General features: G+C 40.2%; 1 protein-coding gene and 1 long non-coding RNA gene across 5 annotated transcripts in view; both read right to left on the reverse strand.

The window, feature by feature from the left end:
* LOC143374596 (uncharacterized) overlaps window positions 1–12,143 on the reverse strand; it is a 362,323-nt gene that overhangs the window by 69,940 nt on the left and 280,240 nt on the right. The gene's annotated exons all lie outside the window — the stretch shown is intronic.
* Window positions 1–12,143, reverse strand: part of Pcb (Pyruvate carboxylase) — a 112,520-nt gene that overhangs the window by 45,719 nt on the left and 54,658 nt on the right. For all 4 annotated transcript variants that reach the window (XR_013086686.1, XR_013086685.1, XM_076822739.1 and 1 more), the window contains exon 2: window positions 11,359–11,922. Coding sequence is in view for 2 of the 4 variants with exons in the window: in XM_076822739.1 (XP_076678854.1) it covers window positions 11,359–11,500 (142 nt within the window). In the remaining 2 variants the exon portion in view is untranslated. The remainder of the gene's footprint in view (window positions 1–11,358; window positions 11,923–12,143) is intronic.

Here is a 12,143-nt window from a genome sequence, read left to right on the forward strand (position 1 = left end):
AAGTCCACAGCTTTGGAGTACCTAGAGCAGATTTTAGTGCTTATACCTCCAGTTGTTCGAAGTGGTTAGCTGACCACTCCCACGGGGGGCTTGGAAAACTCCCTTCCTCTTCCCGACAACAGGGGTAGAAGGGATGACCGTCCTCGTTAAGAGGTAATGACTCATTTAGTTCGTTCCGGACGAGGATTACCCAGAAACCGTCTAGAACTTAACAGTGAGGACCACGCGAAGACAGAGTCAAGCATTTATGCTTCGGTCTTTCAGCGTTCAAGTTGTCATTGCTGAGTAGTATCTTACTGCACGGCGTTTTGCGTTCGAGACTTGGTGGTTAGCATCGTTTTGGCGAAGTTCCGGAACTCCCGTGATAGGTCGTCGTTCGATACAAGTCCGGCTTCCACCACAGGCCATTGCTGGCCGCTGGCTTCCACCGCTTGCTTTAGGAGTTCTCTCGCCTCATTGTGCTTTGGACAGTGGAAAAGGACGTGGGTCGAAGTTTCGTTCCCCCGACATGCACATATCCCATCCTCCACCAAGTTGAATTCCTCTAGTTTCGCTCGGAAGTCTCCGTGTCCACTTCGGAATTGCGTCGTGTAGTGGTCAATTATCAGCCAGCGCGTTTCCTGGCGGTCCCGGACGTCTTTGAAGAATCGGAAGGTAATCCTTCCCTTCGTTGACACCGACCATCTCGATTACCACATTGCAAGGATCTCTCTCCGTACCTTCGCTTTCGCCGTGGCGACGGAGACATCTCCAGACACCAACTCGGCGGTACTTATTCGACATTCTCCAATCTCGATGCTTATTGCTTTCCGGGATTTATAGCTCGACGCGCGTTCCGCTAACACAAGGTTCACCGGTATCTCTCCCGCGATCACAGTGATCGCGTCGGTCGACACCGTACGGTAGGCCTCAGTGATGCTGATCAGAATCCGCCTCTGCGACCCGAGAAGTTTGGAACTTTTCTTGACGTCGAGGAGATCCGCCCAGCCTGCGGCGGCGTATGCTATGATTGGGACGAACAGACCCGTATACAGAGTACGCAGGGTCGGATGTCTCAATCCCTAGTTGGCGCGAGCGAGCTTCGCTAGCACGTAAAACGTTCGTTCGGCTTTGGCACATATATTTTTGATATGGGAATTAATACCCATTCCTTGGTCAATGTAAACACCCAACCACTTGATAGTGGGCTTGAGTGCCACATTCTTCCCATAAATCTTTATCACATGAGGTCTTTCTCTGTTCAGGGAATCTTTCAAGAGAATCATCTCGGTCTTAGCCGCAGACAGCGTTAATTTCTGAGTGGCGCACCACTCGGAGATCACGAGCGCGGCTTCTTGGCCTTTTTACTGCAGTTCCCGTCGCGAGTTGCCGTAGAGAATCACGAGCAGGTCGTCCGCGTAGGCGATGGGCTCGCAAAGTCCGGTGTTCGAAAGCAGCTGCAGAACTTCATCAAAGATTAGGTTCCAGCAGCTCGGACCGAGGATTGACCCCTGCGGGCAGCCTTTGGTGACTTTCTTCCGCACGCTATCGGAGCTGCTGACCATAACAACTTGCCGATCGGCGAAATAGTCGACCATTAGTCTATAAAGTTTGCGGGGGCAGCTTCGCTGCTTCAATTTCTTGAGTATGCTCGGCCACCAAACATTGTCGAATACTCCGGAAATGTCGAAGGAGAGCGCCAAAATGTACCGTTCCTCTCGACCAGATATCAATTCCCTGAACTTTACCAACGTGTCTTCCGTGGATCGTTCAGGCCTGAATCCGTATTGTCGATCAGAGCAGTAGTCCTGGCTTAGGAATACAGTCTGCGTGTAATCAGCCTTTCAAGAGCTTTGGCGAGCACCGATAGTTGACAGATTGGCCTATATGACTTTGCCTCTTCTGGAGATTTGTCCGGGCTTTTCAGAATGGTCCTGATTAGCCCGAATCATGCACCATGTATCAGCGTCTGGATGTCCCTTTACATCATGTTCCCTACCAAGATAGCTGAAACAGGCGATACCCCTGCCGCCTTTTGCTTTAACCCCCCGCAACTATGCTCCGTCTTTCAGGCCCATGGTGTGACCTGCCCCATTGTAAAGCAAGCAAACGACATTTTTTACGACGACACTAACGGCACGTAACGGGCACGAAACTGATATGTGTGCAGAGACCTTAACAGTGGTTCCTTTGCAACATCTAAACTATTTAGTTACCAGCTGTGTAAAAGTCTGACAAAACGAGAGTGGTAGAAAATGGCTAAATGCATGGATCGTCCGACACTTACAATTTTAATCTATACTTATATAATCGTTGTGTCACTGATTAATCACCGTCCAGCCCAAACCGCTGATCCTAAAAACATGAAATTCGGAGGGTATACTCCTTCTGCGACGTAGGTGCTCGATAAGAAGGGATTTTCGCAAATTCCAACCCGAAGGGGGTAAAAAGGGGTGAAATATGATTTCTCGGACTCCTTATTATTTCTTAGGCCCGATTAGATATCAACTTGGTTTTTACTTACAACGGTTACCCACACAAATGCCTAAAAACCAGATTCAGCATTCTGCCCTAATCTATCCCTAAGGGAGTGAAATGTGCTTCCACGAATTTATTAAAATCTCTTCAATCCGGTTAGATATCAACTTGTTTTTTACTTCAAAAGGCTACCCATATAATTACCTAAAAAACAATTTCAGGATTTTGCCCTAATCAACCCCTAAGGGGGTGGTGAAAAGGGGTAAAATGTGCTTTTATGGAGTTCTTAATATCTCTTTGGCCCGAAGCGAAGCGCGGGGGTATTTTGCTAGTAAGAGATAATTTTATAAGTCCCAAGGAATTATATAAACATAATTATTTACGAGAAATACCTACGACGGGAAACTTGCAAAAAATGCAGATCGAGAGAGATGTGCATCCGGCCGAAAATGGAAGTTGCTGACTTTAAATAATCATAATTTCGAAACGAATGCATGAAATGCAACAATTCCAATGTTATTTTCTTAGTCTAAGGACTGAATATTAATAAGCAGCGTTATCGAAGAGAGACATAATATTCCACGTATTGCATCGCTTCGTGTTATCATACGTCTCGGCGAGACAAGCCACTCTTCTTCTCGCGATTTATGCTTTTTACGCGTGAGAACGCTGGCAAGGGTCGTGAGCTGAATAACTGCGTTCTGCACAATGAAGCCAAACGCAGTTGCGAGGTCAATGTCACCTATTGTTGCGACGCTGTATTCAGAAAATTTGTTTACATTTTCAACACAATATAATGTGTAGTCAATTGTATTACAGTGTAGTAAAACGTGTACAACCACAACATGTGTATCAGGATGCCTACATTTATTGGGAGAACCAATCAGGTGCACTGACAAGGGAACATCCCGAACCCGAAAATTCAACAAATTCTGAAACTTTGTGAATATGTAGGGGATTTCCTCCCTATTATAACGCAATTTTTGTTTGCTGCCCAAATTCATTCCAAGGGGGTGTAATTGACCCCTGAAAATCCTGTTATTTACCGATTCTGTGTTATAACTCGTGAACTGTAAAATATTTTTTTTTACCAAATGATAGATCTAATTAATAGAAGTAACTTTTGTCTTGAAACTTTTTTCTATCTCTTACAATTCCCGAGTTATAACACAAAATCGGAAAATAGCCGAATTTTCAGGGACTAATTTCACCCCCTTCCAGTGAATTTGGGCAGCAAACAAAAATTGCGTTGCAACTAGGAGGAAATCCCCTACATATTCACAAAGTTTCAGAATTTTTTGAATTTTCGGGTTCGGGATCTTCCCTTGTGAGACCCAAATCTTCCCCCTCTGCTATCAATTTCTGCTTCGTTTATTCTCGTTGCTAAGTAGTCACGCCTACCATTTCATAATGGAATTGAACAAATAAAATTCGCCTACAAGTATCGGGGGTTTACTGTATAAAATCCGAAATATGGATGGCACAGATATTTGTTAAATAAGCACAAAGGTTCTATGTACTTTTTCCGCATTGCTCAGTTCGCGAGAGTGGTACGCAGAGAATTCAAAGAGTAATGTATTTTTGTATTTATTTTTCAATGTAATAAAGTTACATTGATGTTCTTACTTGGCTGATATAATCACATAGGGTAAGTGCACCTAAATAATATTGTCTAGCGCTTCAGGGTGTATTAGACCTATCGTCAAAATGGTACCAAGTTAATGAAAATTTGTGAGATTGTTCTTTCTAATCTTCAAACAAGAAAAAGAGCTGCTAAACGATAAAAAAAATCGATAGAAAAGAAACAAAAGCTACTGGTAAAATAAGCAAATAAGCAATTTTAAGAAAGATTGTCGAGTGTACTTTTATAAAGATTTTATAGAAAAAATATACTCTTTTTACTATCACATTACTGAAAATTAATTCAAAAAGATCGACTGCACTGTTTAGTGTGATTTCGTTATAATTCTTTGATGTATTTACTTAAAATCGATACAATTTAAAAACCAAGGACGACATCCTCAGTAATCCGTATGTAGGGTAAGTCTGGTATAGTTCGACCACCGGACGAGTCCGGCCAGTGTTGATATTTTAAGACTGACGCAAGAGAGGACACTGTGTGCCATTGATACAAAAGAAATGGATGCGCTTGTTGTTGATCAGGGTGGCCAGATTTTTGGCATTCAGCCGGAGTCTCAGGTTTTGAACCGTTGTCTCCGGCCTCAGGCAGGCGCAATAAAAATCTCCGACAGAATAGAGAATATTAGCGAATTTTTAGGCACGCACTAACACTGCACTGGGGTAGCATGCTATACAAAAATAAAAAAGTATTGAAATCTGTAACAAATTCTAATAAATATTCATAATACTTTTATTATTATTATTACTCCTTTATACGAAGTCATTGGGCGAATTCCACTTACGCCCAAATCGCCCGAGAGTTTCATTAGGGTAGATTTCCTTATACGCGACTGGACGCATCATCAAGAATTTCAAAGTCGATTTTCTCGAAAATGAAGCCCAATATCAAAAAATTTTATACCTTTTTCTCGACGTATTTACTTATTATAAGTCGAAAAGAAAGAGTAACTTTTTTTCATATCGCGCTTCATTTTCGAGAAAATTGACTTTCAAATACTTGACGTTGCCTTCAGGGAAATCTAGCTTAATGAAAGGCACGGGCGATTTGGGCATAAGTGGAATTTGCCCATTATAATGAATTTTAAATGCCTGTTTTCTTATTGCCCTCCCCCCCCCCCCGCCCGACTGCAATCCTCAACGAAATTGAAAATCTCCGGCAAAAGATCAGGACTGATCTGGCAACCCTGTTGTTGATCTTGCATTGACCATTGTCACAAATCCATATTTAAATTATAAGAAACACGTAAGACTTTATGCGAGTCTGAAAGTTTTTAGACCAAGTTGCAGTGCTAATGATATCTGAAAGACAGGTAAGTTTTTATTTACACTATTCCGATATTGGGGGATATAATATGCATAAAACTGCAGTGTCACCCCAACAATACGTATATATTCGATTTTAATTTATTTTGACACGGTAGTCGATCACTCCCTTGATTATGGAATAGTCCGACCACATTATTAATGCGGGACAGTCCGACCACGTTCTTTAAATACAGTTAATCCCCGTTGTGAGCCCGACCAACGGGGCTGGCGATGGGCTCACGGAGGGTTACAGACATGATTCTCTGCTCCGTACCCGACGGCAAATTCTTGTCTGACTCTTTCGTTTCCTCACGCTCGATGCCTGGTTCTCTCTTTAGAGCATATATACACGGAGGTCTCATTGAGAGCTTGTAACTGTCGCCGACATGGTGCGAGAGAGAAAGACATGTGCGAGCGAGAGAAGTATAGAGGACCCCATCGACTGTAATGCGCATGCGCCGGTAACGTGCGAGAGAGAAAGACAAGTGCGAGCGAGAGAAGTATAGAGGTCCCAATCGACCGTAATGCGCATGCACCGATATCGCCGGCGACGATCCGGTATCACCGCGTATCACTTCAACCATACCACTTGCAGCAAATTTCACGATATTGGCGCATGCGCATTGCGGGCGATTGAGAATCTATACTTCTCTCGCTCGCACGATGTCTTTCTCTCCCGCACGATATCGGCGCATGCGCATTACAGTCGATGGGGTCCTCTGTACTTCTCTCTCTCGCACCATGTCGCACATGTGTTTCGAGGCGGTCAACTTTAGGCAATGAGACCTCCATGTATATATGCTATAAGGTTTTCTCACTCTCGTACGCAGGCTTCCAAGAAATGGTGGGGATAGTCGCCGGGCTGTCAACGGGACGTACAAACAGGCTCATAACGGGGATTTACTGTGCACAGTGTGCCTGAAAAAGTGTAACTATCTCGAAAAATATGAACGGTACGAAAAATTGTTTCAAACGAAAATTGTAGGATGTCAAGGGGGGCATGGCATGCTCGTATTTTTTATTTCTTACTCTTGTAACTGACATCGAAACATCTTATAAACACTACCTACATGTGTCTTTTTTATTGTAAACCCATCTTCAGATTCAGGGAGCGAAAATTCCATTCTTCAAGATAGTGATATGTCGTTAAAAGACTTGGACGAAAACGAATGCGTGGGATGCGGAGAAAACTATTTTGAAATCTCGAAAAGCGACGATTAGATTAAATGTGTGCGCGCTGCAGCCGTTGGTTTCATGACACTAGATGCTTCAAGTACAAGAAAGTTTGCGATTTACGAAGAAGAAATTACATATCAATTAACTTCTTCGTGTATTATACTTTTCGTAAGCTACACTTTTTGTTATTTTTCAAGGTCAGTCTCACCCGTAGTGGGTGCGCGCTTTAACCCCGACATGCGGGTGAGACCGACCAGTTGCAGTGCCAATGTTTTTGGTTAAAAATGAAAATAAATATTTGAATTTATCGCACACTATAATTTATGTATACTCTAAATTGCTCGGGCTTTGCTTTAATTTCTACAAAATGACAAAAATGTGAAAAACAACGATGCTATAATTTATTTTCCAAAAAGTGGTCAAACTATCCCGGATTTACAATACCCACCATAATTCTAATATTTTCCATTTTTTTAAACTTATTTTTAAATTTATTATTTAAATATATTTATTGTCATAATCAAAAAAATATATGGATTACGACTAATGTGTGAGCTTAACAATATTTGTAGCAAATCAGATTTTTAATTGCTCAAGGTTCTGACCAGCTTTTTTGGGGAAGGACGCAGCTCAGGCAGCATCTTTCGTAGACAAGGTAGGTACTATTACCCGGCCGAAAGAAGATCCCCAAGAGGCGGGCTCGGGCGATACAGTCCGTCGCTATGACGATTGGTCGAATCATCTATTTGGGCACACTTTTAATGACGCGGCACACGTATTTTGGTTACTGGCTGAAGTAGGCACATACATTGTCGCACCGCGCGACAAAGAGAGCGAACAAAACCCATCGAGATCGAGTGGAATAGAGCGATCTGACCGACAAGCGTCAAAGCAATAGCGTAGGCATCTCAGACGGTTAACCATTAATATATAATAACATAAAAATTTCCTTATTTTTCAAACAATCTGTGCGACATTGCGTTTGGGTTTATTTTAATCAGAAAAATCTAACCAAACCAATGATAATACTTTCCTGAATATATTGTGAAAAATAAGGAAATTTTTATGTTATTATATATTAATGGTTAACCGTCTGAGATGCCTACGCTATTGCTTTGGCGCTCGTCGGTCAGATCGCTCTATTCCACCCGATCTCGATGTGTTTTGTTCGCTCTCTTCGTCGCGCGGTGCGACAATGTATGTGCCTACTTCAGCCAATAACCAAAATACGTGTGCCGCGTCTTTAAAAATGTGCCCAAATAGGTGATACGATCAATCGTCATAGCGACGGACTGTAATGCTCGAGCCCGCCTCTTGGGGATCTTCTTTCGGCCGGGTAATAGTAGGTATGGAAAACATTTATTTAAACGTATTCGATTCTAAGAATTGATCTGGATAGTCATCAGGTGTCTCTCTCACAGGTGACGATTTATGACAATGGTGTTTTGCGAGTCAATAGGTAGACAATGAATGGAGCATCGAAGTCACGGCGCGAATTTAAATTCCACATTACGTACTGCACTGACTGCACACAGTACAAACCAAAAGTCCAACTCCCATAAAACCTAAGTTTTATATTATGCCAATTGGTGTTCTGTTGAATAACACATTTTTCAGTTTCTGATTTGAATAAATGTCACGTAGCAACGTCAATGCGTAAATTAGAACCGATAAGCCATGTGTAGATAAACAACTCTATTTTGATCCACTCACTAAGACTTTCGTTTTCTCTGTATGTGCTACACGACGTTTAACACCAGCCTTTCGGAGATAACATTTTTGACAACGTCTAACTTGATATCAGTGGTCTTCGAAGCATGATTAATATGGTCAGACGTGACATAACAGCTTATGAAACTAACGTCCATAGCTGTACTTATTGCAGTTCTCTTGCCAATGATAAATTATATAAGAATTGAAAAGTAAACATTTTCGTTGTTTTGAAACGATTTTATTTCTGTACCGAAGATTGAATGTCAAAATGCAACGATCGCATTACTTACGATCAGTGTTAAAAAATTCTGTCTGTAACATCCTGAGCTAAATATTCGAGAATGGTTAAAAATAGTTCTAATTCTCTTATATAATCATTCTGACTCTAATACTCATCGTAGAACTAATATTTCTTCAATCTCATCGAATATGCTATTCGTGCTACAAATTATTGCAAATGTATTTTGATATATCGTGGGTGTACAAGGATGGTCCACTAATTGTAGGTCCATTTTTGTTAAAATTCATAATTTACCACCACTAAGTTCACAACTGTTGCCTACTTTAGGTTTGATCGATTTTTCTCAAATCGTTAGTTTTATGGACTTCCAATAGAGGATTTTCCTTGTACGCTCACAATATGCTGTAAATGATTGTTCTCCAGTTTTAGACAGAAACCATATTTGAATGTGCAACACTAAACAAATTTGTTTCGGATTTACTAAGCCAATAAGAACTAATAAAACATTCATTTTTTTTCTTACTAACACTGACAAGCACACCATGAGGTAGACACCGATTTTGATGAGCTTTGGCACGCTGGATCTGTGTCCAAAATAAGTAAATAGGTGTCCGAGCGTTTCTGCCAATAGGCCTTAATAATAGAGATACTTACATGTAAATTATTAAAAATTTCATAGTGGCCGTGGGATTTTTGTGGATAAAAATCCCACACCACCCTGGCGTCCGCGGGAGATTCCCTTCTGGAGGCGTCGGGGTGCCTTTTGAAGATGTCTCCACGTTGAAAAAAAACTTTATAAATTTTTTTTATAAATTATTTTTTTATAAAATATTTTTTTTTATAAATTTCTGTTTTAACTTGGGGAAATCTTCAAGAGGCACCCCGACTCCTTCAGAGGGGAATCCCTGGAGGCGCCAGGGTAGTGTAGGATTTTTACCCATTAAAACCCCACGGCTACTATGAAATTTTTAATAATTTCCATGTAAATATCTCCATCATTAAGGCCCATTGGCAAAAACGCTCGGACACCTATTTACTTATTTTCGACATAGATCCAGCGTGCCAAGGCTCATCAAAATCGGTGGGTACCTCATGGTGTCCTCCCCTTGTGAGTGACGCAAGGTGCGGCTACTACCTAGAAATATTTGCTTAACGTGCCCTGAAAAGACATTCATAAATACTCGGACAATACTTTCGATTCTTTTCAAAGTAGATTGACGTGTAAACACGCAAAAACCATACGCAAGTGGAAATCCTTCGGCGTGAAAACACGTCGATGCCACTCAAAGTTTTAATAAAGTAATTCACAGATATGAATTTGTATAATTTTTTTTCACCCTTTCGATACCTCTAACGTACTTTATAAATTAGTATAAATAAATGTTTTGAAAACTTACTAAGATTTAATAGACGTTATTAAGTTAAAGGACTGCTCTACTAATTTTTTGTTTTATCGAGCCCTTTTTGTATTTTCGCAGTTGTAGATACGTATTCATTTTATATTAAAAAAAAAACCTAAAAACATTGTAACAAAAATGAAATTTACAAATATACAGGAGAGTAATATTTTTTATAAATTATTGTTGCACAAAAAGGCGGCGTCGCACGAAAGGTATAAAGTCAAAATTGCATGTCAATTTGTTTATTAGATTCTAACAAATCTTGACAATCACAAAACAAACTTTTTTTTCAAATCTACTGGTCATCTTCGGGGAGGAATTTTATAACGAATTTGGTCTTATTGTGCTCTTCAAGCAATGCATTTTTTGTGTATAAATAAACTGCAATAAAGAAAGTACAGTGACTCGCATTAATATTCGGACACTTTTTAAAATCGCATAACTTTTTTAGAATTGGTCCAAACAATTTGAGTTTTTTTTAGAAGCTAGAAGGATTAAAAGCTCACAAAAAAAAGTTTAAAAATCGACCTTTACTATTTTTTGCGCTATTCCGACCATACATTTTTTTTTCAAAACGACCAAATACGACATTTAGCAAACTAATCCTTCTAGCTTCTAAAAAAAACTCAAGCTGTTTGGACCAATTCTAAAAAAGTTATGCGGTTTTAAAAAGTGTCCGAATATTAATGCGAGTCACTGTATTAATTTAAAAATCCTGTTGATTTAAGTAGGGGTAAGGTGATTTCGATGAAATTTTCAGCATATATACTTAAGCCTATTAATTTACTTAAATCTACAAACGGGATTTTTAAATTTTGATTACAGGCTCAGATAAAAAAAAATGAAAAAGTAAGCTTCGCTATTCCCAAAAACTGCAAATTTTTTTAAAACGACGAAACACGCCACTTAGTAGGGTAAAGGTACCAGTAGTTGACCATGTATCAGTAGTTGACAACTTTTCAGAAGAACGTGAAAAATAAGGTTTTTAGAAGTGGTGAACTGTGGGTATTAGGAGCCACGGCGCGCTGTTGAAAAGAGATAGTTACACTTCTAAAAACCTTATTTTTCACGTTTATCTGAAAAGTTGTCAACTACTGATACGTGGTCAACTACTGGTACCTTCACCCTAAACTAACCCTTCTAGCTTCACAAAAAACTCAAGCCGTTTGAACCAATTTTAAAAAAATTATACTCCTTTAAAGGTTGTTCCCCTTTTCACTTTATGTCATATAAAAGTAATACTTCCTTTTAGCCACCAGATGGCATACAAATCAGAAAATTAACAAAAATGGGTACTTATCATGCCCCCCCCCCTGCGGTCATCAATTCTATTGTCAGTATGTAACTGGGTCCACGAACTCGAACTTTGAGTCTATGATTCCATGTTTCTTTTCATAAGTTCAATTGAAGAGTGGAAAGTCTTACCTCGATTGGCGACGAGGACCCTTCTGATAGGTTTGTACTGGACATCAGTGGCGAAGAATCTCGCTGCAACGTTATACACTTGCAACACATTTCTGTGCCTGACTAAAGCACTTCTGGCTCGCGAGGAATGCATTTTGAACATCTTGATGGTAGCACCTTCACCAAACGTATTGACTGCACTGCGCGTGGACTTTCGAGGAACGGCACTTTCAAGCTTTTAAAAAAATTCTGGCACACGTTTGAAACTGTCCTTTTTCGATTTCTTGTCTGCGTGTACTAAACGTTCGAGATTGATAACGCCTGTTGAAATATCTAAGCTTGATTTACGATTTACATGTGAAACTTTTAGCTTTCCTCCGCACAGTCACGTTTCAGATTCTTTATAAAAATATCTTTGTCTTTCGCTTGTGCAACTTATCACTCGTTATGAACAATTTTTGTTTATCGAAGAACACTGTTTGGCGGCGAATTTGTTGCTGTTGCTGTACAATCCTTGGTGACGTTCAAAGGTCCCACCAGAATTCGTTGTTCCTTGTCGATAATCCGGCGTGGGTAGTTGGATTTCTGAAACAGAAGATTTGAGAACTGATGGTTAGAGGGGCAATGGTTCAAATGTGACAAATTAAGTTACTAATATGGTTGATAAACCTTTCATTGGAAAATATTCTGATGGTTTAAAGTGTGCGAAAAACGCTACAGGTCCCTCAATTTACTAATTGTCATGGGGCATTAATTAAGGTAGTTCCTAACCAACTGTGTTAGTCAAATTAGAGTTGGGTCATAAA

This window comes from Andrena cerasifolii, chromosome 11 (genome assembly GCF_050908995.1).
Source record: "Andrena cerasifolii isolate SP2316 chromosome 11, iyAndCera1_principal, whole genome shotgun sequence".
NCBI classification, from domain to species: domain Eukaryota; kingdom Metazoa; phylum Arthropoda; class Insecta; order Hymenoptera; family Andrenidae; genus Andrena; species Andrena cerasifolii.